Source organism: Antechinus flavipes, chromosome 4, assembly GCF_016432865.1.
Source record: "Antechinus flavipes isolate AdamAnt ecotype Samford, QLD, Australia chromosome 4, AdamAnt_v2, whole genome shotgun sequence".
NCBI lineage: Eukaryota > Metazoa > Chordata > Mammalia > Dasyuromorphia > Dasyuridae > Antechinus > Antechinus flavipes.
This window is the reverse complement of record NC_067401.1, coordinates 382141547-382168105: the sequence shown is the minus strand read 5'-3', so window position 1 is coordinate 382168105 and position 26559 is coordinate 382141547. Positions and strand designations below refer to the sequence as shown.

The 26559-nt window shown below is 35.5% G+C and overlaps 1 protein-coding gene across 1 annotated transcript in view; it reads right to left on the bottom strand.

Moving 5' to 3' along the window:
* The window catches only part of RAB7B (RAB7B, member RAS oncogene family), a 30692-nt gene that overhangs the window by 2813 nt on the left and 1320 nt on the right, over positions 1-26559 (bottom strand). Inside the window, exons 2-5 of the mRNA XM_051998513.1 lie at positions 9544-9612; positions 7152-7278; positions 5955-6170; positions 440-565 (exon numbers count right to left, since the gene is read on the bottom strand). Of these exons, the coding sequence (XP_051854473.1) occupies positions 440-565; positions 5955-6170; positions 7152-7278; positions 9544-9596 (522 nt within the window). The 5' untranslated portion in view covers positions 9597-9612. The remainder of the gene's footprint in view (positions 1-439; positions 566-5954; positions 6171-7151; positions 7279-9543; positions 9613-26559) is intronic.

The following is a 26559-nucleotide window of genomic DNA, read 5'->3' as shown; positions in this document are numbered from 1 at the left end:
AGGTAACAATAAGGAAATCAGTGTCATTAGATACCAAAAGAAGAGGAGGGTTATAAATCACAAGGTATGAAGAATTTGCATTTATAAATATTGTCTCAAATCCTTGGGAAATCAGCATTAATTTTATGTTCATTTTATAGATGAAGAAATTGAGGCAGATGGAATTTTAAGTGACTTTCTCAGGATCACACAGTTAATGTATTGAGCCACATTAAACTGAGGTCTTCCTAACTCCAGGTCCAATGCTGTTCTCTCTACTGTACCACCTCAAGAAACTGAGACCCTGGAGACTGTTTTTGACCAAGCTGACCCAGGCAATAAGAAGTGTCTGAAAGGATATCTAAACTCAGTGCCCCTTCCATTGTTCCAGCCGACTTTCCCAAGAGACCCACAGGAAGCTGACCCATGTTGGGTCTGACCACCCCAGCCACTTACTTACCTGGGCCAGTGCTTGTCTGGCCAGCAGTTCAAATGCTTGCTCCACATTGACATCATTCTTAGCACTGACCTCTAAGTAGGGTATGTCCTTCTCTTTGCACCAGTCTAGGGCTTTTTCCTGGGACACCTGCATAATAGAAAAGGGATGGACACTGTTCTCCAAGATACTGAGGTTTCTCCTTGCACAGATTCTTCCTAGAGGTCCTATTCTCCTGAACAGTGATCCTCATAGCTCACATGTCTGTAGAACTTTGAGGCTTACCAAGAATTTAGCAAGAGTTTTCCTTACATCAGGAAATGTAGGAATTATTATCCTCATTTGATTGGAAAGGAAAGTGGGGCTTTGAAAGGTTAAATAAGTTTGCCCAAAAAACTATCAGAGTTGAGATTTAAACTGTTTATACCCAAACAAATTGAAAAGGGGTAGGATGAATCAATATAATAAAAAGACAATATTACTTGAAATATTTTATTCATTTGATGTCATAATACTCAATCTATCAAATGATTCCTTTATAAAACTAGAAAAAAATAACAACTTCATTTGGAGATAGAAAAAGACCAAGAATTTTAAGGAAAATGATGAAAAGAAAAGTGGGAATGAAGAGAGCCTTGCAGTACCAGATTTCAAAGGAGTACTTCTTAAAATTTGATTTTAATTTTATTTGCTATTACTTAAAAAAAAATAGATTAATTAGTAAGACAGGTTAAGTACACAACACACATAAATAAATGTTTGTGGTACCCTAGTATTCAATAAACAGAAAACCTCCAGATACTGTGATAAAATTATTAGATAAAAATTTCTGGGAAAGTTATATAACAGAAGAAATTACATTCAGACTAACACTTCACACTTTATACAAAAATACGTACAAATGGGTATGTGATATGAGTAAAGTTCATATCATAAACAAATTAGAGAAATAGAAAAAGTATCTAACATATCTATGGAAAGAAGAAAAATTCACGACCAAATAAGGGATAGAGAAAATCACAGAAGATGAAAAAAGATCATTTTAGTTACATAAAATTTAAAAGTTTTTGCATAAATGAAGCTACAGATTTAAGATTAAAAGAGAAACAATTAACTAGGAGGAAAATGTTATGACAAGTTTCTTTGATGAAGGTCTCATTTTCAGACATTTAAGGAATTGATTAAAATTTATAAGAATAATTTAAAAGATATTTATGATATATTGTAAAATATAAATTTATAAAAATAAGGGTATTTCCCTAATCCATATATGATCTAAGGGTATGAACAAATAGTTCTCAAGGGAAAAAAAATCCAGGTTCTCTATATAGCCATATGAAAAAACTGTTCCAAATCACTCTCTGAGAAATGCAAATTAAATCAGTTCTGAGGTTTCATCTTATCAGATTAGCAAAGATGGTGAAAAAGGAAAATGATAAATGGTAAAGGAGATGTGGGAAAAACACATATTATTGCACTATTGGTAGAGCTGTAAATGTAAACCATTCTGGAAAGCAGTTTGGAAGCATACACTAAACAGTGTGTGGCTAAATTTATACCCAAAAAAAGATGAAAGAAAAAGGAAATATTCTGTATGTACAAAAATATTGATAACAGCTCTTTTTAGTAATCCTGGTAACTAATAGGATGCCCATCAAATGAGCACTGACTGAATAAATTGCGGTATATGAATGTGATGGAATACTATTGCATTATAAGAAATGAATAAATAAATGAAAAAGGGACATGAAAAGACTTCTGTGAACTGATAAAGAGTAAAGCAATCACAACCAGAAGAACAATTAATAATATAATATCAAAATTATAAAAAGAAAATACCTTGAGGATTTTTATAAGCTGATGAACAATGAAATGAGCAGAACTGGGGCGAGGGGGGGGGAGGGATACAATAATACTGTTAAGACAAACAACTTTGAAAGTTATAAAATAATTTTGATCAATAAAAAAATCATCCTTGATTCACAAGATAATGAAATATGCTACCTACCCTCCTAATGGAGGGATAGAGGATTTAGGGTATGGGATGGGAAATACACACATACATACACATATCAAGGAGGAAACTTTTGCTTCACTATGTCAATTTGTTGCAAACAATTTTTTTTAACTTTTCTTTTTTTTTTTTTTTAATGGGGTTGGGAAGGGAGAAAAGGCAGATTTTCTGTTAATTAAAAAAACTTTAAAAACAGAGGTGGGAGATACTGAATGCTGAATGCATTTTCAGATGAGAGGTAGTTTTGCTTAGTTGTTTTTCTTTGTATAAGAGCTCTCATTTATTATGGAAGAGTGGGAGTGATTTGGAAGTGTTTGCAATGTAAAATCAAATAATTTTATTATTATTTACATCAATAAAACTTTTTAAAAAATTGAACAAAAACCTCCCAATTCCAAATCTTATGCTCTTTTCACTGACTTCAGCTTTTCTAACTTCACTGAAGTTAGAAAACTTAATTTCTAACTTCTTCTCTAGGAAGGTGAAGAGAGGTAAAGACCAGAATTGAATAATCTCTACAGAGCCTTGTGAATACAAGCTCCAGGAAGCCATGCTACTGGGCATCTAGTCATTGCTCCAACAACAGTTTTATCTTTTTTAAAATAATTTTTTAAAAAAATGGATTTTAATGGTATTTTTTGTTTTTACATCACCTAAGCTTCCTCCTGTTTCCATCTCCTCCCCCACACCCAGAGAGCCATCTCTCATGACAATAAAAAAAAATTTTTTTAAATAAAAAGAGGAGGAAAAAATTCAGCAAAATCAATCTACACAATATCTGCAGTGTTCTACAATCTTATATCCCCATGCCTGCAGAAGAATAGGAATGGACAAATTTTCTAGATTTTCTTTACAGCCAAGTTTGGTATCTTTAATTTTGCAACCTCATTTTTTGTTGTCTTTTGGTTGTAGTTCTTTTTATTTACACCATTGAATTCATTTTGTATATTGTGTTTTTGCCTGTTCAGATAAGTCTTTCCACGTTTCTCTATATTCATCATGTTTGTCATATCTTGCAACACAATAAATATTCTATTACATTCTCACCCCAGAATTTGTCCAGCCATTCTCCAATTAATGGGCCTCTATTTTGTTTCCAGTTCTTTCATGCCAAGCAAACTATCACTATTATATTGTATAATGAACTTTTCTGTTTATTAAAGACCTCCTTGGAATAGGAGTTTTGAATCTGCTACTTTGCAATTCTACTATAACCCAGCAGAAATTGAGTAAATTATGTGGGTTCCCAGAAGACACATATCTGACTGCCTTGGTGAAATTCTATCTTGATGGTGGGAGTGGTAGTAGGGATAGTGTGTGTGTGTGTGTGTGTGTGTGTGTGTGTGTGAGAGAGAGAGAGAGAGAGAGAGAGAGACAGAGAGACAGAGAGACAGAGAGAAAGACAGAGCAAGAGAGACAGAGACAGAGAGAGACAGAAAGAAAGAGAGACAGAGAGGGAGAAAGAGAGAGACAGAGAAAGAAAGAGAGACAGAGAGAGAGAGAGAAAGAAAGAGAGAGAGAGAGAGAGAGAGAGAGAGAGAAAGAGAAAGAAAAAGAGAGAGAGAGAGAGAGAAAGAGAGAGAGTGTGTGAGTTTTGGAGAATCTCTGTTCTTTTAAACCTCTCCCCTCACCTCACACTCCTTGGATGGATATATGTGTGTGTGAAAAGCTATTTTCCCATAGTAGAAATGATAAAAACTTGAGTGTCCTGTCAGTGAAAGGGATGAGGGAAGATATCTCTGGGATGGCAGAAAGAGATCTAGCTGTGGAATCAGGAGAACAATGGGAGTTAAATGTAGTTCTGGCGATTGCTGTGTGACCAAAGGCAAAGCCTGTGGCCTTTCTGAGCCTTAGCTCCATGGGGAAGAGGATATTTGCACTGGCCACCTCACGGGACTGTTATGGAGAAAGCTGTTTCTAAGCCTAAACACTGACAAAATCTGAGCTCTCCTTACTCCTGGCCAGAATCCCAACAACCCAACCCTCCCCACTTTGTCTGGAACTTCTGATCCCTTTCCTATGGAAAGAGGAAGTAGCTGGCACTTGAATAACCTAGAAAGTTGCTTGGCCTGTTGTGAGGCAGCCTTTCTGTCCCTTACAATGGCTCTCTCCTTCAGATTCGTGCTTGCTGAAAATAACCTGGAAGGGACCGAGCTGGGCTCTGGCCACATTTTTAGTTGTGCCCTGTGAAAATTGGGAGGACTGAGCTGCTTCCCCTCCATAATGATATTTGCTGCTTGATTTTCCACGGGTTTGTGGCAAATGGGTCAGTGATCAAAGGTGCCATTACAATTCCCTTTATTTCCTGATCCCAGGGCTCTGGAGGGACTGCAGGGTCCAAATCCCCTCCTCTTGGGTTCTCTGTCCTCCCTCACAATGTCTCCATTGTCCATCTGAGCCCAAGATGGACAACTTGCTGACACAAGCCCAGTGGGTGGGGACTGGTGGACAGATAGTCAGGTCTCTGCCCCATACTTTAAGACCCACAGGGAGCTGAAATATATAGCTTCCCCACTTTCTGGATTCCCTTCCTCCCCTACCCCTATTCCCACAAGAAGGGCTTATCTTCATTTCAATTTTCTCTCTGTCTCTGGTAACTTCCCTATCTCTTTCTATCTCTGCCTCTATCTGTCTCTATGTCTCTGGTCAATCTGTCTTTCTGTCTCTGTCTCTGTGTGTGTCTCTGTCTCTCTGTGTGTATCCTATCAACTTCTGTCTCTTCTCTCTTTGCCTCTGTCTTCTGTCAATCTCTGTCTGTCTGTCTGTCTCCCTGATTCCTATAAAGCTCGCTATTTTTATCTTTATCTTTCTTTGCTTCTTATTAACTTAGCTCTCTGTCTCTCCATTTCTGTCTCTCTCTTTCTGTCTCTGTCTAGGAGCAGGTAACTTCCTCTTGCACTGTGACTCAGGCAGCTCATTTTTCTCTCCTGGTACTTTTCCTGTCCCTATGGGTTGGGTCACCAGCTCTGGGGGTTTGGGTGGGGGTCATCCTCTACAGTTCCTTCTCGTGTGGATTGCTTGAACTACTCACTGTCCCTCTTACACATCCTGTGCTTTTCCACATTGGTACACCCTGTTTTCTATTGAGATACTGCCCATTCTTCAAACTCAATTTAAATATCACTTCCTACATGGAGACTTCCCTATTTCCAATTTGGTAATAACACTCTCTTCTCAGATCTCAAAAAACATTTTGCTTAATGCATTTATATATTCTTTTGTACCACAGCTTAATGTAATTCTATATTATTTTGTCCCCCAATTCAGCTGTAAGTTTCTTTAAAGTAGAGATTTTATCTTGCCTCAACAATGCATTTCTTCAGTGTTCAATAAAGTATCTGGGTTCAACAAATAAATTAAACTATTAAATTAACTGATCAAAGGTTTTTGCTCATTCTCTCATGATGGAGTAGGTTGGCTCCCCTAGGCCCTCACCCCAATACTTGGTAAAGTATATAAAGAAAAGGTTTGGGGTAGGAGGCACAGCATTTGCTCCTTTCCCACACCACCCAGCTTATCTCTTACCTCACGGTCATCCAGGTCGATCTTGTTCCCCAGTACCACCATGGGGAAAACCTGCTCCATAGGCACTACTTTCTGGAGAATGTCCCCCCTCCATATGTCCAGGGCATGAAAGGAGTCTCGGTTAGTGACATCAAAGGCCAGGATGCAGCCATCTGAGCCCTTGTAGAAAGTGGATATTATGGAACGGAACCGCTCCTGACCTCCTGTGTCCCATATCTGAAGGAGAAAGCCACAACTTGAAGAAAAAAAAAACTTCCCTTTTTCTCAATGGTCATGTCATTGTAGGACAGGATAGGTCTGTCTTTTGCCTCACTTTGTACCCTAGTGCTTAGCATTGTGCCTGGCACATAGTGGATGCTAAATAAATAAATATTGATTGATTGATTGACTAGTTGGTCAAAAGACCAACATTTTGAATTTTATAATATCTTTACTTTGTACATTTAACTTTTGAAAACACTTTCATATTAATTAGGTCATTTTCTATTCACAGAATGCTTATGAGATAGATAGGGCAGGGATTATAATCCCACTTGACAGATGAAGAAATTGAGATTCACTGAGGTCAAATAATCTGCCTAGCACTTGCAGTTAACTTCAAATTCCAGAGATGATCATATAGTATCTAGGAACAAGGGATCATGGGATGATAAATCTAGGGCTGCAAGGGACTTAGGGCAGCTAGGTGACCTGGAGTCATGAAGACTCTTCCTAAGTTCAAATTCAGCTTCAGACACTTCCTACTTGTGGGACACTGGGCAAGTGTTTTGCCTCAGTTTCTTTATCTGTAAAATGAGATTGAGAAGGAAATGGCAAATCACTCTAATATCTTTGCCAAAAAAAAAAAAAAACCCACAAACCCAAATGGGGCCATGGAGAATTTGAATAACAACAAAAAGGACCTCAGCAGGCAGCTAGTTCAACCCCTGTGTGAGGAACACAGCCTTGAGCTGTGTTTAAAGTTAGGTTCTGGGGATACAAAGATATAAACAAATAGTCTCTACCCTCAAGGACCACCAGAACTAATGGCAGAATTAATAATCAAGCCAGTCCTAGAACCCAAACTTATTGATTTGTAATCAATGCTTTTTCCCCTCTAGACCCATATATGATGACAGAGTTGGATCTGAGTTAGCCTGACAGACTGGGAAGATTTATATCTATCCAAACTCAGTGGGAAAGGGCAACTCTGCTCACCTGTAACTTTAAGGTTATATTGTCTACCATGATGACTTTGGAGAGGATGCTGGCCCCCAAGGTGGTCTGATAATCCTCGCAGAAAGTCTTATGGACATACTGATGCAGGAGGGAGGTCTTTCCCACTCTGTAGAGATATGTAAATATATATAAACACACACACACATACACACACACACCTCAAAATTTTTTTTAAGTTTTCAGTGTTCTATTTTATTCCATGGAGGCCAGTCCCCAGAGTTCTTGGTCCTGCACATCATCTGAGGGATGACTCATTATGACTTGGATATGTTCTTTCTCAGTATTGGAAATCTCTTGAGAACAGCTCCCAGAAGAGGCAGGGTCCAGTCAGGATGGTGGGTGGAGAAAAATTCTTCCAGGTATTTGGTAAGGAGAAATGTTTCAGATCCAGTTAAAAGTTTGGGTGTGTGGAAGAATGAGGGAGCTGCCTTAGCTTCATCACTCATTAAAGTACCATAATGTTATGCAAGTTACTTCAACTCTGAATTTTCTCATCTGTCAAGTGGGGATAATAATACCTGCCCCACATACTAAACAGTTAGTATAAGAATCAATTTAATAGATGTGGTCATAGGCCACAGGATTTAGGACTGGAAGGGATATAAGAAATCACCTAATTCAGACAAGGAAACTGACAGAGAGGGGGATAGCTGGCCCATCCAAGTTTGGGACTTGACAGATGAATTGGGATCTGAACTGAGGATTTTTGATTTCAAAAGCTCATGCTTTGAAAAAGTTAAAGTGATAGTATTATCAGAATCATCATTATTAACAATACCAATCATGATTATTATTTACAAAATTAACAGTAGTCAGTAACTGACTGGGATAGTGTCAAAGAGTGGGGTAGACTCAAAGAGAATGTGGGATAGTGAATATTATTTTGTACTTTCAGCTTGAAAGACCCGAGTTCAAATCTTGACTCTCACACTTATTAGATATGTGACCATTAGTAAATCATTTAGCCTCAGCCTACTCTCCTTGGGGATATCCATCTGTTTCCATAAAAAGGGCCAACACCCTAATTCAAACTCATCACTTGAACTGTTTGAATAGCCTCCTAATTGGTCTCCTTGGCTTTCATTTCATTCTTCTCTAGCTCAGCCTTCACTCAGTTGACAATTAATATTCCTAAGCACAGGTAAGATTGTGTCATTCCCCTCCTGAGAAAGCTCTGCTATTTCTTGCTACCGTTAGGGAAAAAAATTAAACATATCTGTATGATTTAAAAACCCCTTTGCGATAAATACTTATTGAATTTGACTCAAAGGGAAACTTTTCCCAAAGGTTTTAAAACTGAAATGGATTTCTTACTGATCTGTATGTTTCTCCTGGAAATAAACACCCTCTCTAGAAGAAAAAAAACCCCAAAACCTCTTTGCAATATGGCACCAGTCTACCTCAACAGGTTTGTAGCTAGGTGCTATCCATCACATATTCTATGTTCCAGATTAATTGACCTGCTTTCTTTTCCTTATATACATTTCATCACCATCTATTTGCTTTTGTCCAGGCTCTCCCTCATGCCCAGGAAACACTCTTTCTTCACCTCTGCCTCATAGAATCCACAGCTTCCTTCAAAGCTCAATTCAAGGAAATTTTTTCTAATCTTTGTAGTTGCAAGGGTCCTCTCCTGGAAATTACTTTGTATCTTGGTGTGCATTTTGACTTATTTGTCTACCCTTCCAGTAGACCATAAGCTCCTTGTGGTCAGCAATGATTTAATTTTGTCTTTATGTTGTCAGTGCTTTGCATATAGTAGGCATTTAATAAATGCTTATTTAATGAAGGAATGGAGTTTCCACACTGGAAGAAATGATCGATTATTGATATATAAATATAATAATATTGATAGACTAAGCTAAGTATTTAGGATTACGATATAAAAACAATAGGGTCTTTGTCCTTAAGATTATAATTTAGTGTGCCTGACTTGCTCACAAGTTATCAGTACTAATAACTTTATATTATCATAGCACTTTTAATGTTTTAGAAGCATTTCACATCTATTGTCAATATTTAAAACCTTCCTCTAAGGTAAGTGAGCCTTATGAAAAAAGATGAAAAAAAAGAAGACACAGAGCAGTTAAATAAGCAGTCACCTTGGAAGAACCAGGACTAGAGGCCAGGTCTCTTAACTCCTAGCCTTAACCCCTTGGATAAGACTGCTTTCTATTACACATATTAGCAGAATGGCCATGGGAAAGACATTTAGTTTGGTGAGACTCCCTCCCTAGTGGAACCCCCAAGCTCAGGAACTCCCAGAAGATAGAACCATGTAGAAGACATCTCATTATCCTTGGGACAAGGCTCCTAGTCAGATACAATTCCAATCATTCCGGGACTGTACTTAGGGCAGGCTTCCTCTTACCCGAGAGCTCCAATAATGATGAGCTTCAGGTCTATCTTCTTCCTTGCATCCATAGAAGAAGCAGGAAATCTGTGGGAAGAGAAAAATAAGCCACATCCTAATCCTAGTATCCACTGTAGTCATCCTTACCCAGATCCACTGCTTTCCAATTAGTGTTTTATCAATTTGAGGTAGACTGAACCAATCTGCTCTTGACCCAGAATCAAATTGATTCATTTTCCTTTCAAAGAAAAGAAAGCCCCTGACCCAAATGGGTCTCCAGAGTATTACTACCTCTTGGTCTTTTAGTCCAACAAACTCTGGGCTCAGTAAGGTGACTCTGTAGCATTCATGTAGGACCAAATGCTGAAAAAAGCCTAACAGCTGGGACTGGGGCAAACCACGAATGGGTTAAGGGTCTGAAACAAGATATCAATGATTGGAGATTTGGGATGGTGATGGTGGTGGTGTTTGTATGTTCAATGTGGAATACCTCCCCTTCCTTCTTTGCCTGCATTATTGCTGTTCTTTGCAAAATGTAAAGGTTATTTCAAGACTTATTATTTGTTTTCAACCCAAACCCACTCACATACCATCTCCCCAGGGCCCTCCCTTCTTTCATTCCCAGGCAACTCAATAGTATTTGAACTTAAGGGTTTCAATGATTTATAACTTTTCCCCATTGCTATTGCTCAAGGGTGGAACATGTAGCCAGAAGATCTAGAGACCTTTTAGCTAAAGGGCATTTTATCTTCGTGTGTGTGTGTGTGTGTGTGTGTGTGTGTGTGTGTGTGTGTGTATTATCAGCATGGAATAATGAATTTACCCTCACTTCTGAAACTTACTGTGTGTTCTTAAAGGAAATCACTTCATTTTGTGAGTGTTAGTTGACCCCATCTGTAAAATGGGGATAATATACCTCTAGGACCTCCCTTACAAGGTTATTGTCAGGACTGAATGAGATAATAAGACTTAGTAATTAAAATTTATATAGCATTTAAAGATGAGCAAAACACATTTTATAAACAAAATGAACTGGAAATTTTAAAGCAGTATCACATAAATGTCAATTATGATAATTTTTATAGAATAATAGTAGTTAAAAGAACTCCAGAGCTTGCTGTATCTATTCCTTTGCACTAGAGTATATTAAAAACCTTCCAAGCAGCCAAATTATCTAATTTTTTGAAGATCATACACAGAACCCTGAGTAGAAGAGCTCTCCACTGTCACATCACTATTCTTGAAGGGACAAACCTCTGTGGCAACTGGTCTATAAACCTAACCTAGTTACCAGCAACACCAAAATCTGACCACATTCCACGATGAGCAAGTCAATCCAATAACCATCCCATAATCTCCAGGCTACTGATTCTGCTTCCAGCCCAGTCATTGAAGTTATCGATCATTCAGGATAGTGATGTGACAGTGGAGAGCTTGCTCCTCAGGGTTCTGTCTATTATTAGATAATTCAGCTGTCTGGAAGGTTTTAACATATTCCTGGTACAAAGGGATAAATACAATGACCACTGGAGTTCTCTTTTAGCTACTATTATCCCATAATAATCGGAATATGGAGAGGGTCTAAGTAGAGTCACCAAATGTAGCTCGCCCAGTAGGAGAAGAAAAACAGTCTAATTGCGGTAGCCAGGTATCCTAAAGGAAGAGACAGAGGGTAATATGTGGCAGGTAAGTCAAATGGACCTCACCTCCCTTTAGATCTGGATGGATCCATGCCCCAGACCACAGATCTTCCTTCCACCCTTTGAAGATGCAGCCTGGCTGCATCTAGAGGAGTATCTAGAGATACTTCTCTAGATACTATAGTCTCTTATTCCAGATTCTGAAGATTTAATCAATAAAGAAACTTTCATTAAGCACCTAAGATAGACTCTATACTGTTCTAAGTTCTGGGAACACTAAAAGAAACAAACGGCAGTACTCTAATAACATTTAAAAAGAAAGTTTTTCATTACCAAAGCCCTTGACACTGTCAAATAATGCAACATCAGAAATGCAGTTTTATTCATGAAAATCACATTAAAGATGCATAACTATATTCTTTGCCATTATGATTCAAGGACCATGAGGGTTATACATATTGGATCTTTTATGTGTTGCCTCTCCTTATTAGAATGTGAACTCCTTTATGTGTTGTCTCTCCTTAACAGGATATGAACTCCTTGAAAACAAGGATTGTCTTTTCTATTTTTATCCTCCAGTACTTAACAAGGTGCTTTGAACATAGTAAATGCTTTGTTATTCATTCACTTGTTTATAGTGAATCACAAGGTATGAGTGGAATCCAAAGTTATGATTTCATCTCTCACTTGAAATGAAAATTCAATAATCAACTTCTGGTGCCAAGGTGGTGGAGTGAGGAAGGAATCCTCTGAAGCCTTCCTTAAATTCCCCCCAGAAAAAACAAAAACAAAAACAAAAACAAAAAACAACTAGAAATCAGAATTGATCTAGGAGCCAAGGCAGGAAAGGTCTATCTCACTCAGGTGGGAGGGGAATAAAGTTCAAGAGCAGCAGCAGTTTCTAGTCTCACAGCAGGGGACTTTCAACAGGGGGGCAATCCAGCAGCCCCTTACGGCCAGCAATGAGATCCCATTCCTGGGGTCTGCCAGCAGAGAGACCCTGTTTCTATAGCAACCTAGCAGCAAGGTCCTATCACTCAGGCAGATCAACAGCAAGAATACTCCTTTAGGAACTGCTAGCAGAAATGCCTTGTTTCCATAGCAACCCAGCAGAAAGATCCTTTCTAAAGGGCCAGATACCAGAAAGATTCTATTATAACTCAGGAGAAAGTCCCTATCTCTGCAACAGGCCAGCAACTAAACCCACACCAAGAAAAGGACAATAGGGAGGCCTCATATCCCAATACAAGCCAGAAGGGAAACCTGCCCTCTACAGAAAGCAAATAGCTAAGCCCTGAAGCCCAGTAATTTTTGCTAGTAGTAAGATCCAAAGCCCCTTCATAAAAAGCTTGGGACAGTGCAGGACCATAGCCCAATTCTCACATGAAAACACCAAATTACCAAAAATGAACATGAAATGAAAGAAAAAAATGAACAAAAAATAAAAAAAGAGTTTGACTATGAAAAGTAACTGTGGGGATAGGGAGGATCAAAGCATAAACTTCAAAGAGGACAATAGTATCAAAATAGTTAAAGCTTCAAAAAAAAATGTAATTTGGTTTTGGGCTCCCAAAGAAATCCTAGACAAAGCTACAATGGATTTTAAAAAGCAAATTAGAGAAGTAGAAGAGAATTTGGGGAAAGAAATACACATAATGCAGGAGAATCATGAAAAAAGAGTCAATAGCATGGGAAAGATATACAAAAATTTACTGAGGTAAATAACTCCCTATAAAATAAAATTGGCTAAATGGAAAAGGAAGTACAAAAGTTCAATGAAAAAAATAAATTCTTAAAAATTAAAATTGAACAGGCGAAAACTAATGATTCTATGAGACATCAAGATATAATAAAACAAAATTAATGAACCAGAGGGCTTAGAATATGGCAAAAGTATGGCAAAAGAATTAGGATTACAACCAAGAATCATCTACCCAGAAAAATTAAATATAATCTTTCAGAGGAAAAAATAGATATTTAACAAAATAGAGAACTTTCAAGCATTCCTAACTAAAGTACCAAAGTTAATTTTTTAAAAAATGATATCCAAATACAACTCAAGAGAAACATGAAAAAAGTTTAAAAAAAGAAGGAAAAACATAAGAAATTTAGTAGGGTTAAACTTATATTCTTATATGGCAATATAATATTTGTAACTTTTAATAACTTTATTACTATAAGGGCAATTAGAAATATATATATATATATATATATATACACACACACACACATACACACATACACACACAGAGGGTGTGGATATAAGATGACTTTGATGGTATGGTATCCTAAAAAGGGAAATTAAAGGGGTGAAAAAATTACACTGGAAAGAGAGAGGCGATTGGATGGGGTAAATTATCCCACATAAAAATAGGTATGAAAGAGCTATTATAATGGAGGGGGAAATTGAGGCAAGGGAAGGACAGAGGTGGCAAGAAAAGATTTAAACTTACTCTCTTAAAAATTGTCTTAAAGGACACACAAACTTGGTTATTATACAAATTTATGTTACCCTATAAGAAAGTAAAAAAAGGACAGGGATAACAGAAAAGGGAGGGGGATGACAGAAAGGAGGATATATTGTAAAATACTTGTAAGGAGAGGAAGAGGAGTTAAGAGAAAAAGTGAAAAAATAGAATCAGGGGAAATACACAGTTATCATAACTATCGAACTGAATGGGATAAACAAACCCATAAAATGGAAGTGGATAGCAGAATGAATTAAAAACCAGAATCTTATAACATATTATTTACAAGAAACACATTTGCAGCAGAGAGATACACACAAGGAAAGGTTAAGAGGCTGGAGAAGAATCTATTACACTTCAGTCCAAGTAAAGAAAGCAGGGGCAACAATTATGCTCTCAGACAAAGCAAAAGCAAAAATAGATCTAATTAAAAGAGATAAAGAAGGAAACTATATCTTGCTGAAAGGCACCATAGACAATGAAGTCATATCAATACGAAATATATATGCACCAAATGGTATATCATCTAAATTTTTGAAGGACAAGTAGAATGAATTATAGGAGGAAATAGATAATAAAACTATCCTTAAATAGATGATAAAACTGAACTCAACTTTCTCCTCTCAAAGCTAGATAAATCTAACCAAAAAATAAACAATAAGGTAATGAGGTGAATAAAATTCTGGAATGGTTAGATAGGATAGATCTCTAGAGAAAATTGGATGGAAATAGAAAAGAATACACCTTTTTCTCAGAAATGTAAAGCATATACACAAAAATTGACCATGTATTAGGACAAAAAAATCTTATAACCAAATGCAGAAAAGAAGAAAGAGTAAATATATCCTTTTCAGACCAAAATGCAATAAAAATTCCATTAAATAATGGACAACAGAAAGAGAAATTAAAAATTAATTTGAAATTAAATAATTTTATCCTAAAAACAAATAAATCAAAGAAAAAATCCCAGAAACAATTGATAATTTCATACCATACATACATGCTATAACATACTATAATTTATGGGATGCAGTCAAAGTAGTACTTAGGGAAATTTTTATATCTCTAAATGCTTACCCTCTTTAGAGAAAAAGCAGAACAATGAATTGGGCATGCAATTAAAACACTAGAAAAAGAACAAATTAAAAATCCTCAATTAAATGCCAAATTACAAATTCTTAAGTTCAAAGGAGAGATTGATAAAACTAAAAGTAAGAAAATAGTTATAAATAAAACTAGAAGTTGGTTTTATGAAAGACAAATAAAACTGATGAACCATTTGTTCATTTGATTAAAAAAAGGAAAATTTACTAGTATCAAAAATGAAAGGGGTAAAATTCACCACCATTAAAGAGAAAATTAAGACAATTATTTTGTCTAACTATAGGCCAATAAATTCACCAATCTGAATGAAATAGATATATATCTACAAAATTAAATTAATCAGGTTATCAAAAGAAGAAATAAAATGCTTAGCCCAATTTTAGAAAATCCATCAATGAACTTCCTAAGAAAAAAATTCCCAGGACCAGATGGATTCATAAATGAATTTTATTAAATATTTAATCTCAACAGATATAAACTATTTGGGAAAATAGGCAAAGAAAGAGTCCTACTAAATATTGTTTATGACTAAATATGGTGCTGATACTGAAACCAGGAAGAACTAAAACCGAGAAAGAAAATTATAGACCAATTTCCCTAGTGACTATTGATATAAAAATTTTAAATAAAATAATAGCAAAGAGATTACAGTAACATATCATAAGGATCATACACCATGACCAGATGGGCTTTATAGCAGGAATGTAGGTCTGATCCAATATTTTAAAAGCTATTAGCATAATTGACCATATCAATGACAAAACCAACAGAAATTATGTGATTTATCTCAATAGATGCTGAAAAACCTTTTACAAAATATAGCACTCATTCCTTTCCTATTAAAAACACCAAAAGGCATAGGAATAAATAGAACTTACTTCAAAATGATAAGTAATATTTATCTAAAACTATCAGCAAGTGTTATTTATAATGCAGATAAGCCTGAAGCCTTCCCAATACAGTCAGGCATGAAGCAAGATTATCTATTAACTGCTCTATTATTTAATATTGTACTAGAAATATTAACTATAGTAATGAGAAGAAAAAGAATTAAAGGAATTAGAATACAATGAGGATGCAAAACTATCATACTTTGCTGATAATATGATGTTGTACTTAGAAAAATTCTAGAGAATAGACTAAAAAAATTACTTGAAATTATTAACTATCTTTAGCAAAATTGAAGGATATAAATAATAGATATAAATAAATAGAAGGATAATAAATAATGCCATGAATCATTGGCATTTCTATATATTACTAACAAAGTCCAACAGCAATAGATAGAAAGAGAAATTCTACTTAAAATAATGACAGACTTTCTATGAGCCTACCTGCCAAGACAAATCCAGGAATTCAATGAACAAATAAATATAAAATACTTTTCACACAAATATAGTTAAATCTAAATAAGTGGAAAAATATTAATTGTTCATGGATAGACCAAGCTAATATAATAAAAATGACAATTGTACCTAAATAATCTACTTAATGCCATATAAAACTATCAAAAATTATTTTATAGAGATAGAAAAAATAACAAAATTCATTTGGAAGAACTAAAGCTCAAGAATATTAAAGGAATTGATGAAAAAAATGTGAAAGAAGGTGGTCTACCCCATCAGATCTCAAACTGTATTACAAAGTGGTACTCATCAAAACAATCTGGTACTGGCTAGCAAGCAGAATAGTGAATCAGTGGCACAGATTGGGTACAAATTACATTATAGTAACAGACCACAGTAATCTAATATACAATAAACCCAAAGATCCAAGCTTTTGGAACAAAAACTCATTGACAAAAACTACTGGGAAAACTGGATCACAATATGGCAGAAACTTAAGTATAGATCAACATTTCATATCATATGCCAAGAAAAGGTCAAAAGGGGTGTATGATTTTTACATGAAGGATGACGCCATAAGCAAATTAAGAAAGCATGGAATAGTTTATCTGTCAGATTTATTTATGAATAAGAGAGAATTTAGGATCAAAGAAGATATAAAGAGCATTAAAAATGTACAATAGATACTTTAAGTATATAAAATTTAAAAGTTTTTGCACAAACAAAACCAAGGAAGCCAAAATTATAAGGAAAGCAGAAAATGGGGAGTGAATTTTTACAAGTATCTTTGATAAAGACCTCATTTCTCAAATATGTAGAGAATTAAGTCAAATTTATAAAATATAAGTCAAAGGATATGAACAAGAAGTTTTCAGACAAAGAAATCAAAATTATCTAGAGCTATAAAAATGCTCTAAATCACTATTGATCAGAGAAATGCAAATTAAAGGGACTCTGGGGTACTTCACACCTATCAGAGTGGCTAATATAGCCAAAAAAAATAAATAAAGATAATGTTGAATATTAGAAGGGATGTGGGAAAACTGTGACACAAATTGGTGGAGTTGTGAATTAATTCAACCATTCTAGAGAGCAATTTGGAACTATTACCAAAGGGCTATAAAATTGTGAATACCCTTTGACCCAGCAGTGCCATTACTGGTCTGTATCCAAATGATATCATAAAGGAGGGAAAAGGATGTTTCCTACAAAAATGTTTGTAGCAGCTCTTTTTGTCGTAGCAAAGAATTGGTAAATGAGTAGCTGCCCATCAATTGGGGAATGGTTGAATAAATTGTGGTATATGAAGGTAATGGATTACTATTGTTCTGTGAAAAAATGATGAACAAGCTGATTTTAGAAAGACCTGAAAAGATTTACATGAATTGATGCTGAGCAAAACAAGCAGAACTAGGAACACAATATACATAGTAACTACAAGATTGTGCAGTGATCAACTATGAAAGACTTGGTTCTTCTCAGTGGTTCATTGATCCAAGGCAATACTAATAAAGTTTGGATAGAAAATGCCATCTGCATCCAGAAAGAGAACTGTGGAGATTGAATGTAAATCAACACATGTTATGCTCACTTCTTTTTTTTTTTTTCTCTCTTGTGGTTTTTCCCTTTTCTGATTTTTCCCTCCCAACGTGATTCATTAAGAAATGTGTATAAAATGTTAATATATGTAAATAACCAGGAAAAATTAATACAAGAGGGGGAAAAGATCTATTTGTACAAAAATATTTATAGTAGCTTTTTTGTGCTAGCTAATAATTGGAAAGGAATATCCATCAAATGGGGAATAGCTAAACAAATTATGGTATATGATGGTAATGGAATATTATTATGCTGTAAGAAATGACAAGCAGTATGATTTCAGAAAAACCTGGAAAGATTTACATGAACTGATGGATAGTGAAGTAAACAGATACAAGAGAACATTGTACACGCTAACAGCAATATTGTTTGATGAAGAATTATGAATGACTTATCTATTCTTTGCATTACAATATTTTAAGACAATGCAACAGGACTAATGCTGAAGTATTTATTGAGTACAGACTGAAGCATGCTATTTTTCACTTTATTTCTTTAATTTTTTCTTTTACTTGAGTTCTCTTATACAAAATTACTAATATGTTTTACATAATTGCACAAGTATAATCTATATCTGATTGCTTACTGTCTCAGGGAGGTGGGAGGAGAGCAAGGGAGGGATAAAATCTGGAATTCAAAACTTTAAATAAAAATATTTAAAAATTGGAAGGAAAAAAACTAACAATCCATTCTTGCTTATCTATAATTGGACCTGTCTCCATGTTGCCTTTTAAATGCTATGATATATGCTAACAACAACTAAAAAAAACCCCAACAAAATTTACATTTATATGGTTTAAAAAGATTGACTTCCATAATCTAACTTAATCCCTACAATAAAAGAATTGGTATTATTGACTGTTTTGCCAGATGAAGAAATAATTTTATTTGACTGTGTTAGAGGAAAGATGATCCAGAACAGTAGATAATATTCTCATTTCTATTCTGCTTTATAATGTATAGGCTTGGATTTGAGTTTCACAGCCACTTAAATAATAAGCAGTTTCACTGAGCCAAGTTTCCTCATCTGCAAAATAGGGTTAATAAGAACAGTTCTGATAATTTCACAGATTTGTCATGGGGACCAAATTAGACTGTGGGAGTAAGCCTTTTTCTAACTATATAACTGTAAGCTATTATTATTATTATTGCTATTACTACGTATCATAAGATTTAAGAGACAACATGTATAACAGACAGGAATCCAAGATTAGAGTTAAAAAGGCCATTACTGAGACACAGACTGTTTATGTCAGCAAGTCATCTAATCTTTCAGTGATCCAGGTAAGCTTCTCTAACAGAAGTTAGAGAAGTGTGGACCACGGACCTCTGAGATTCTTTCAAAGGTTCCATGAGATTAAAACTATTATCTTATTAATAATAGTATATAAAAATGTCTCTTTTTTTCCAGCTTTGTATCTATGTGAAGCCAGATTTCCTTTGTAGACTTCAACCAGAATAATGTATTGAGACAGATTGAATGCAGAAGCAGATAGGAGAATGCAGCTGTCTTATGTTAAGCAAGACATTAAAGAGATTTATAAAAATATGTTAAAGCAGTGCCATTTTTCTCACTAGTATTTTTGTTTTGGAAAATATAGCTAGTTTTCATGAAAAGTTATTATTTATGTTAATGTGAAGGACAGTGAGGTAGTGTAGTAACTAGAACACTGGTCTTGAAATCAGAAAGATTCATTTTCCTGAGTTCAAATCTGGCCTCAGATACTAGCTGTGTGATGCTAGAAAAGTTATTTAACCCTTTTTATTTCAATTTCCACATCTGTAAAATGATCTGCAAAAGAAACTAGCAAACCACTTCAGTGTCTCTGTCAAGTAAACTCCAAAATGGAGCCATGAAGAGTCAGGCATGACTGAAAATGGCTGAATAATAACATGTTAACCTGTGCCCGGCTTATTACTGTTTTTTTTTTTTTTTTAATGAATTAACAAATAATTTAAAATGTTATCAGTTTTAATTTCTGATATATCAAAATATATAATACACATGAGCAAAAGATCTTTGGGGTCCTCGATAATTTTTAAGAGTATAAGGAGTCCTCCATGATTGAAAATGCTGTCTATCTCCAGAGAGAGAACTGATGAACTCTGAGAACAGATTGAAACATACTTTTGAAACTGTCTTTTATTTTTCTTGTTTTTTTTTTTTTTTTTTTGGATGGGTGTGTTTTCTTTTGTAACATGACTAACATGGAAAAATATTTTGCATGACTTCACATATATAATTGATATTATATTGCTTGACTTCTCAATAGGTAAAGGAGGAACAAAAGAGAGGGAGAATTTGGAACTCAAAATTTTAAAAAAGAATAAAAATTTTACATGTAATTAGGAAATACTTAATGAAATAAAAAAAATATATTTTTTAAAAAGAAAAAGTACCATTATAATTTTTAAACAAGTATAAGGGGTCCTGAAACCTAATAATTTAAAAACTACAGGTTTCTAAGTACTAAGGCCATAGAATAGGTTTGGACTCCTTTTTCTCCCCACCTGCCTCCACTGAAATAGTCATAGAATTTGACATAGAGTTGAACAGTACTTTGAAAGTCATCTAATCCAGCTCCTTAGTTTTATGGATGAAGAAATATTTTTTTTTGTTTCTTTTCACATTTGTTTATTAATTGTGGGATTGTCCAATTAGAGCGAATGAGTCAAAGATATTGGTTTGGTCTCCATGCAGGCCAAATCCCAGAGAGAACTCTGTCCCACAGTCACAGGCTGTACCATCCCACCCAGATCAAATTTCTCCCAGATCTGGATCCTGGGCCACAGGGAGGACTGACAAAGTGGGAGAAAAGAACCCAATGCTTGTGGAGTGTTGCGTCTTGAATATCAATTATGACTTGGGAAAGAGTCTTAGGAGTCTCCATAGACTGTTTCCTGAGGACCCTTGCCCAAAAGGCTGCCCTGGCCAACAAAGCATCAGCATCATGGTGAAGGTGTTGGAAACAAAACAAAATGTCCTTCTGCCTTATGGGCATCTGGAACACTGTGAAGTTTTGGCTACTTTAACCCCCAAAGGACCTGCAGAGATGGAGGATATCCAGAAAGGGGCATTCAAGATTATTCAGGGGATAGGAATGGAGAGTAGGGGAATCTTTGATATATGGAAGCTCTTGTTCCTTTAAGGGAAGGGAAGACTTCTTTGTATTTCCTCTCATCATAAAGTCTCCCACATCAAGCAATCAGTCAACAGCCACTTATTAAGTGCTTATTGTCTTTTAGACACTATACTAAGCACAAAGAAAGGCAAAAACAGACTTTGACCTCAAGGAGCTCCCATTTTAATTAGGGAGGCAACATATAAATAACTATGTCCATAGAAGATGTATATAGTTTACATAGAAAGTGAAGGCAGCAGAGCTAGAAGGTTGGAGTGAACAGCTAGTACATTCCATGGACGGAGATCAACCAGTACAAATGTGGGGAAGCAGGAGATGGATCCGAGGTGGAATCTGAATTCAAGTCTTCCAGTTCTAGTCATCATTCTTTCCTTTGTAATTCACTGCCTCCATTTTAACCGTATAATTATGGGTAAATCAAGGAATCTTTCAGTGTCCCAGGCCATTCTCTTAAGAAAATAAGTTAGGATGAATTGCTGATCTGCATTCCTGAAGAGAAGAGCTTTTTGTACTGATAAAATCACAGCTCAGGAAACAAACTCATCCTCTCTCCACCCCAAGAGTCTGCCTAGTGAAATTTTAAAAATAATGAAAATAATAAGCTATCTTTTTATAGTTCTTTAGGGTTTACAAAGTACTTATGCTTTCTTGAAAAGGAGAGCTTTCTATATTGATAAAATCACAGCTCTGGAAATTCACCCTCTCTCCACCCCACAAGTTTGCCTGGTGAAATTATACTTAAAAAAAAAAAAGAAAATAATAAGCCAGGTATATATACTTCTTTTGGGTTTACAAAGTACTCATGCATTCCTAAAGAGGAGAGCCTTCTATACTGATAAAATCACAGCTCTGGAAACTTATCTTCTTTCCACCCCAAGAGTTTGCCCAGTGAATTTTTTAAAATAATGAAAATAATATAATTCTTTGGGTTTACAAAGTACTTGTGTATTCTTGAAGAGTAGAGCTCTCTATATTGATAAAATCACAGCACTGGAAACTCATCCTCTCCCCACCCCAAGAGTTTGCCTAGTGAAAGTATAATTAAAAAAAAAATGAAAATAACAAATCATCTTTATAGTTCACAAAGTATACAAAATACAAGTAAGTAAGTAACTTACTTATTTTGTAAGTAAGTAGTTACAAAGTTAAGTAAGTTGTGAGGTGGGAAGAGCTAATATTAACCTTGTTTTTATAGATGGGGAAACTTAGTCTCAGAGAAACTAAAACTTGTTATACTAAGACCCTGTACAAGGCAGATTTGAATTCAGGTCTTTCTGACTCAAGTCCATCCAGTGTTCCATCTACTTGCAATCTTTTTGTTGTTTAGTCATTTCAACCACGTCCAACTCTTCGTGACATTTTGAGTTTCTTGGCAGATACTGGAGTGTTTTTCCATTTCCTTCTCCAGATCATTTTATAGATGAGGAACTGAAACAAACAGCGTTAAGTGATTTGTTTAGAGTCACCCAGTTAGTAAGTGTCTGAGGCTGGATTTGAACTCAGGAAGATGAGTCTTCCTGATTCCAAGCCCAGTGCTCTGTGCACTATGGTGCCACCTAGCTGCCCAAAGTGGGGATTGTGCTAGAAGGTCTTTTAAAGTCCGACACTGGCTGGGCTGTCTCTCTGGGTGTCTCCCATTTTCTCTGGAATTGTCTCCCTTCTCAGGTACCACTACTGAACTCTCAGGCTTCCTTTAAGTACCAATTAAAATCCCATCTTCTAAAGAGGCTTCCCCAACCCCTTTTAATTCCGGTGCTTTCCCTCTTTTATTTATATATTTCTTATTTATCCTGTATATAGCTCAATTTGTACATATTTCTTTGCATGTGTTTCCCCGCCTCTAGAAGGCAGGGACTGTCTTTTGCCTCTTTATATCTTTAGTGCTTAACACAGTGCCTGGCCCATCGTAAGCCCTTAATAAGTGTTGATTGATTGTCTAATAGGTGATTCTAAACTATCCATTTGCCCAAGTCAGGCAGCCGATATAATGATATTATTATGATACCATAATAAATTTTTATTTTCCCTTTCCTACAAGGTTACTTTGCAATTATTTTGTCTCTCTGTGTGTTTGAACACATATATACACATTCATCTATATACATACATATTTGGGGAGAGAGAAGAGAAGCAGGGAAGGAAAGGAGGGAAGGGGAGAGAGAAGAAAGGAGGAAATGAAGGAGGGAAGGAAGGACAGAGAAAGAGAAAGACAGAGACAGAGTGAGAGAGGAGAGAAATGAGAGAGAAGAGAGAGGGGGAGAGAAGGAAAGAGAGAGAAGAAAGAGAAAAAGAGGGAGGAAAGAAGGGAAGGGGAGATGGATGTCGTCTTTCCCATTAAAATATAAGCAACTTGAGGACAGAGAATGTTTCATTTTTGTCTTTGCTTTCTACCTGGTTTGGTTGGCTGATACATCACTCCAAGGTTTTACAAAGTGCTTTCTATGAAGTAATCCTGTGAGTCAAGTAGTTCAAAGCTCAAGTACAGTATATCCTAAAAGTCCTAGGGTAATTTTGAGCTTTAATAACTTCAGAAGTATAAATACTACAAACCTAGAAGGAAAAGCATTTGAATGTTTTATGATTTAAATTTCATTTACTTATTTCATTATGTGACTTTTGAATGCTAAATTAAAATTTTAAATTTTGATAACAGGAGGCATCCTGTCATTATTCACCGAGTTTGTGACTGTTTCAGGATAACACTTTCTTGGCCTCATGGATCAATAGGGGAAGGTCCTCTTGCTTGGTTGCTACTATCACCTGGTCTATCTCCACTGGACTTTTTCTTATGGAGTTACATCAAAACTTTTGTGTATGCATAAAAACTTGATTCTTTGGATAATTCTAAAGCTAAGAGTACATATTCAATCCTTTTAGTCACTGCTGAAAGGATTATAAAGTTAAAAAGTGGAATAGAGTTATATATAGCATAAGAAATTAATTATACCAAATTTCACTAAGAAGCATATTAATATTTTAAATTTTAAATTAAACTTTCAAATGTTTTTTGCACATTTGTAGCATTTATACTTTTAAAGTTAATAAAGTTTAAAATGAACTAAGTTTTTCAGTTAAAAAATATTTATTAAGCACCTATTATATACCAGGCAATAAGAAAGACAAAAATGAAAATAATTGAAAATAAGTAAAGGGGTTTATATTCTATCTTGTTGTTTGTATTTTGCTCTCCAAGAGGACCATGGTATCAGGAAAGTGATGCCATGGCATACGAGTGAATTGGATTTAAGTAAAGAGGAGAGAGAGGGGATGTGTAAGGTCAACCTTACTTTCTCTTCCAGAGCCACCTGGGTCCCGTGGCCCCATATGGATCAGAATAACTGGAAATGACTCCTGGAAACCTTTTTAAGTGAAGGTTTCTAACAAATCTCAATATGACTGAGTCAGTATTACCAATCAGTGGTTAAAGTCAGGCAAGAAATGAGGCAAAGAATGGCCTTTTTTATTTAATTGATACATACACACACACACACCCCTACACCTACACACCTACATATATGTGTATAAATAACATATATATCTAGGAGAGGAGAGATAGATTTTATATATATATATATATATATATATATATATATATATATATATATATGTATATATATACATATATACATATACACACACATACATGTAATCAAGGGGGAGAAGACCCTCAGGATTTCTGGCCTGAATAGAAATAATTGATATTTCCATTCATTCTGAGTTCAATAGAGCTCAAACAATGACCAAGTGGGCTTGGCCTGAGACATATGGTTGATCAATCAATGAGAGCCACAAGTAAGAATATTTATGATTCCTTATGTGAACAGAAGAAAAAGAAAGAGGTGGGGGGGAGAAAGAAAAAAAAGGGAAAGAGAAGGAAGATATTCTATTCTTCTATTCCCATAAAATAAATACAAATAATATTTGTCAGGGAGGCATCCTCAACTCCTTGTTCTCATTTATCTCCCATTTCCAATCTGTTACCAAGGTTTGTTGAATTTACATTCACATCATTTCTCATATAGATCTCCTTCTCTCCTCTGAAACTGCTACCACTCTTGAGGTTATTACCTCAAGTCTGGATTACTGCAATAGGGGTAGATAAGGTCTCCCTGTCCTAAGTCTCTTTCTACTGAAGTCCAACTCAATGTTAAAGGGAATCTTCCTTTATTACAGGTCTATGCCAGCTATCTAATCAATAATCATCAGTGGCTCTTTGTCTTCTCTAAAATCAAATATAAAATCCTGTTTGACATTCAAAGTCCTTTGCAACTTGCTCCCTTTCCTTTCAATCTTTTTACTCTTCATATACTCTCAGTTCAATGGTACTGTTCTTTTTGTTGTTCCTCAGATATGACATTCCATCTCCAAGTCTGGCCACTTTCATCCCCACACCTAGAATGTTCTTCTTGCTTCCTTCCTTCCTTCCTCAGCTCTGCCTTCCAGCTTTCCTGGCTTCCTTCAAGCCTATGCTAAAGTCTTCCCTACTACAGGAAGCCTTAATCAAGCCTTCTTAATTCTAAAGTGTAGGTTATCTCAATTTATTCTGCATATCACTTGTTTGTACATAGTACATAGGAACATATTTTCTCTGTTTCCTATGTTTTAATTTTGCCTCCTTTCTTATAGTCTATGTTCCTTGTTGACAAGAACCATGATTTATAATTTTAGGTCTCGAGTCCCAGTCTCGGAAAGGACTTCACAGTCATCTGGTCTACCCTCCTTCAAAGGCAATGTGGTATAGTGCAAACTGGACTGGACTTGGGGTTAAGAGAGACTTGAATTTGAATCCTGCCTTTCATTCTTACCAACTTGTATTACATATATTAAGTGGTATCATTTTATTTCTTTTTTTCTAAGATGGGTTATTTAAGCAATATGTTTCCTCTACTATTAATAGGGGCAATTAATATTTTTATAAATATTCATAGATTTCATTTAGAGGATCAGATTTGTCTCAATTTTCTCTTAGTCTATTTCCTCATTTATGAAGTAAAGATAATGATACTTATGAGCATAAGAATTAGTTAGAACTGGAACAGACTTTAAAAGACACCTGGGTTCAGTCTCTCAAACCACAATGGATTAAGAGTCGCACTCTGACAATAATGGCTGGGTACTCTGGGAAATTTGTTGAATCTTCCACGGGACTAGTTAACTCTCCACAATTATAATTCATAGTCAACAAGTGAAGAATGCCAAACACCCACAAAAACATATATCTGAGCCAAAAAAAATCCCCAAACCCAACCCTTATGGTAATCAACTCACAATCCTGTTGCCAAGATCAACTGTAATAACATATGTAAAACATACTGAATACGTAAAGAACAAAGCATTGGTTTGGTTTGGGAGTTGGATGACCTTAGTGAAGGTCTCATTGATAATTCTTGTCTGACCCTGGTCAAGTCATTGAACTTCCCTTGCCCTCAGTTTCCACATCTGTAAAATTAGGAAACTGAACTAGATGGTCCCTGGGTCCCTAGGATCCCATGAAAAAAAAATGATTTCTAGTTAATTATTTTTTCTAAAATGAGAAGACTCGGGGTTGGGGAAGGTGATATTCTAGGGGTCTCATGGCTAAAAAAACAAAAACAAAAAAAAGTGGTGGTGCTAAATCTGAAGCCAGATCTTTTGATTTTCAATCTAGCACATTTTGCACAACCAGTCATAGAATATTCGATCTGGGAGGGAACTTGAAGACTACTAAGTTCAACAATAGCTGATTGATTGTTTT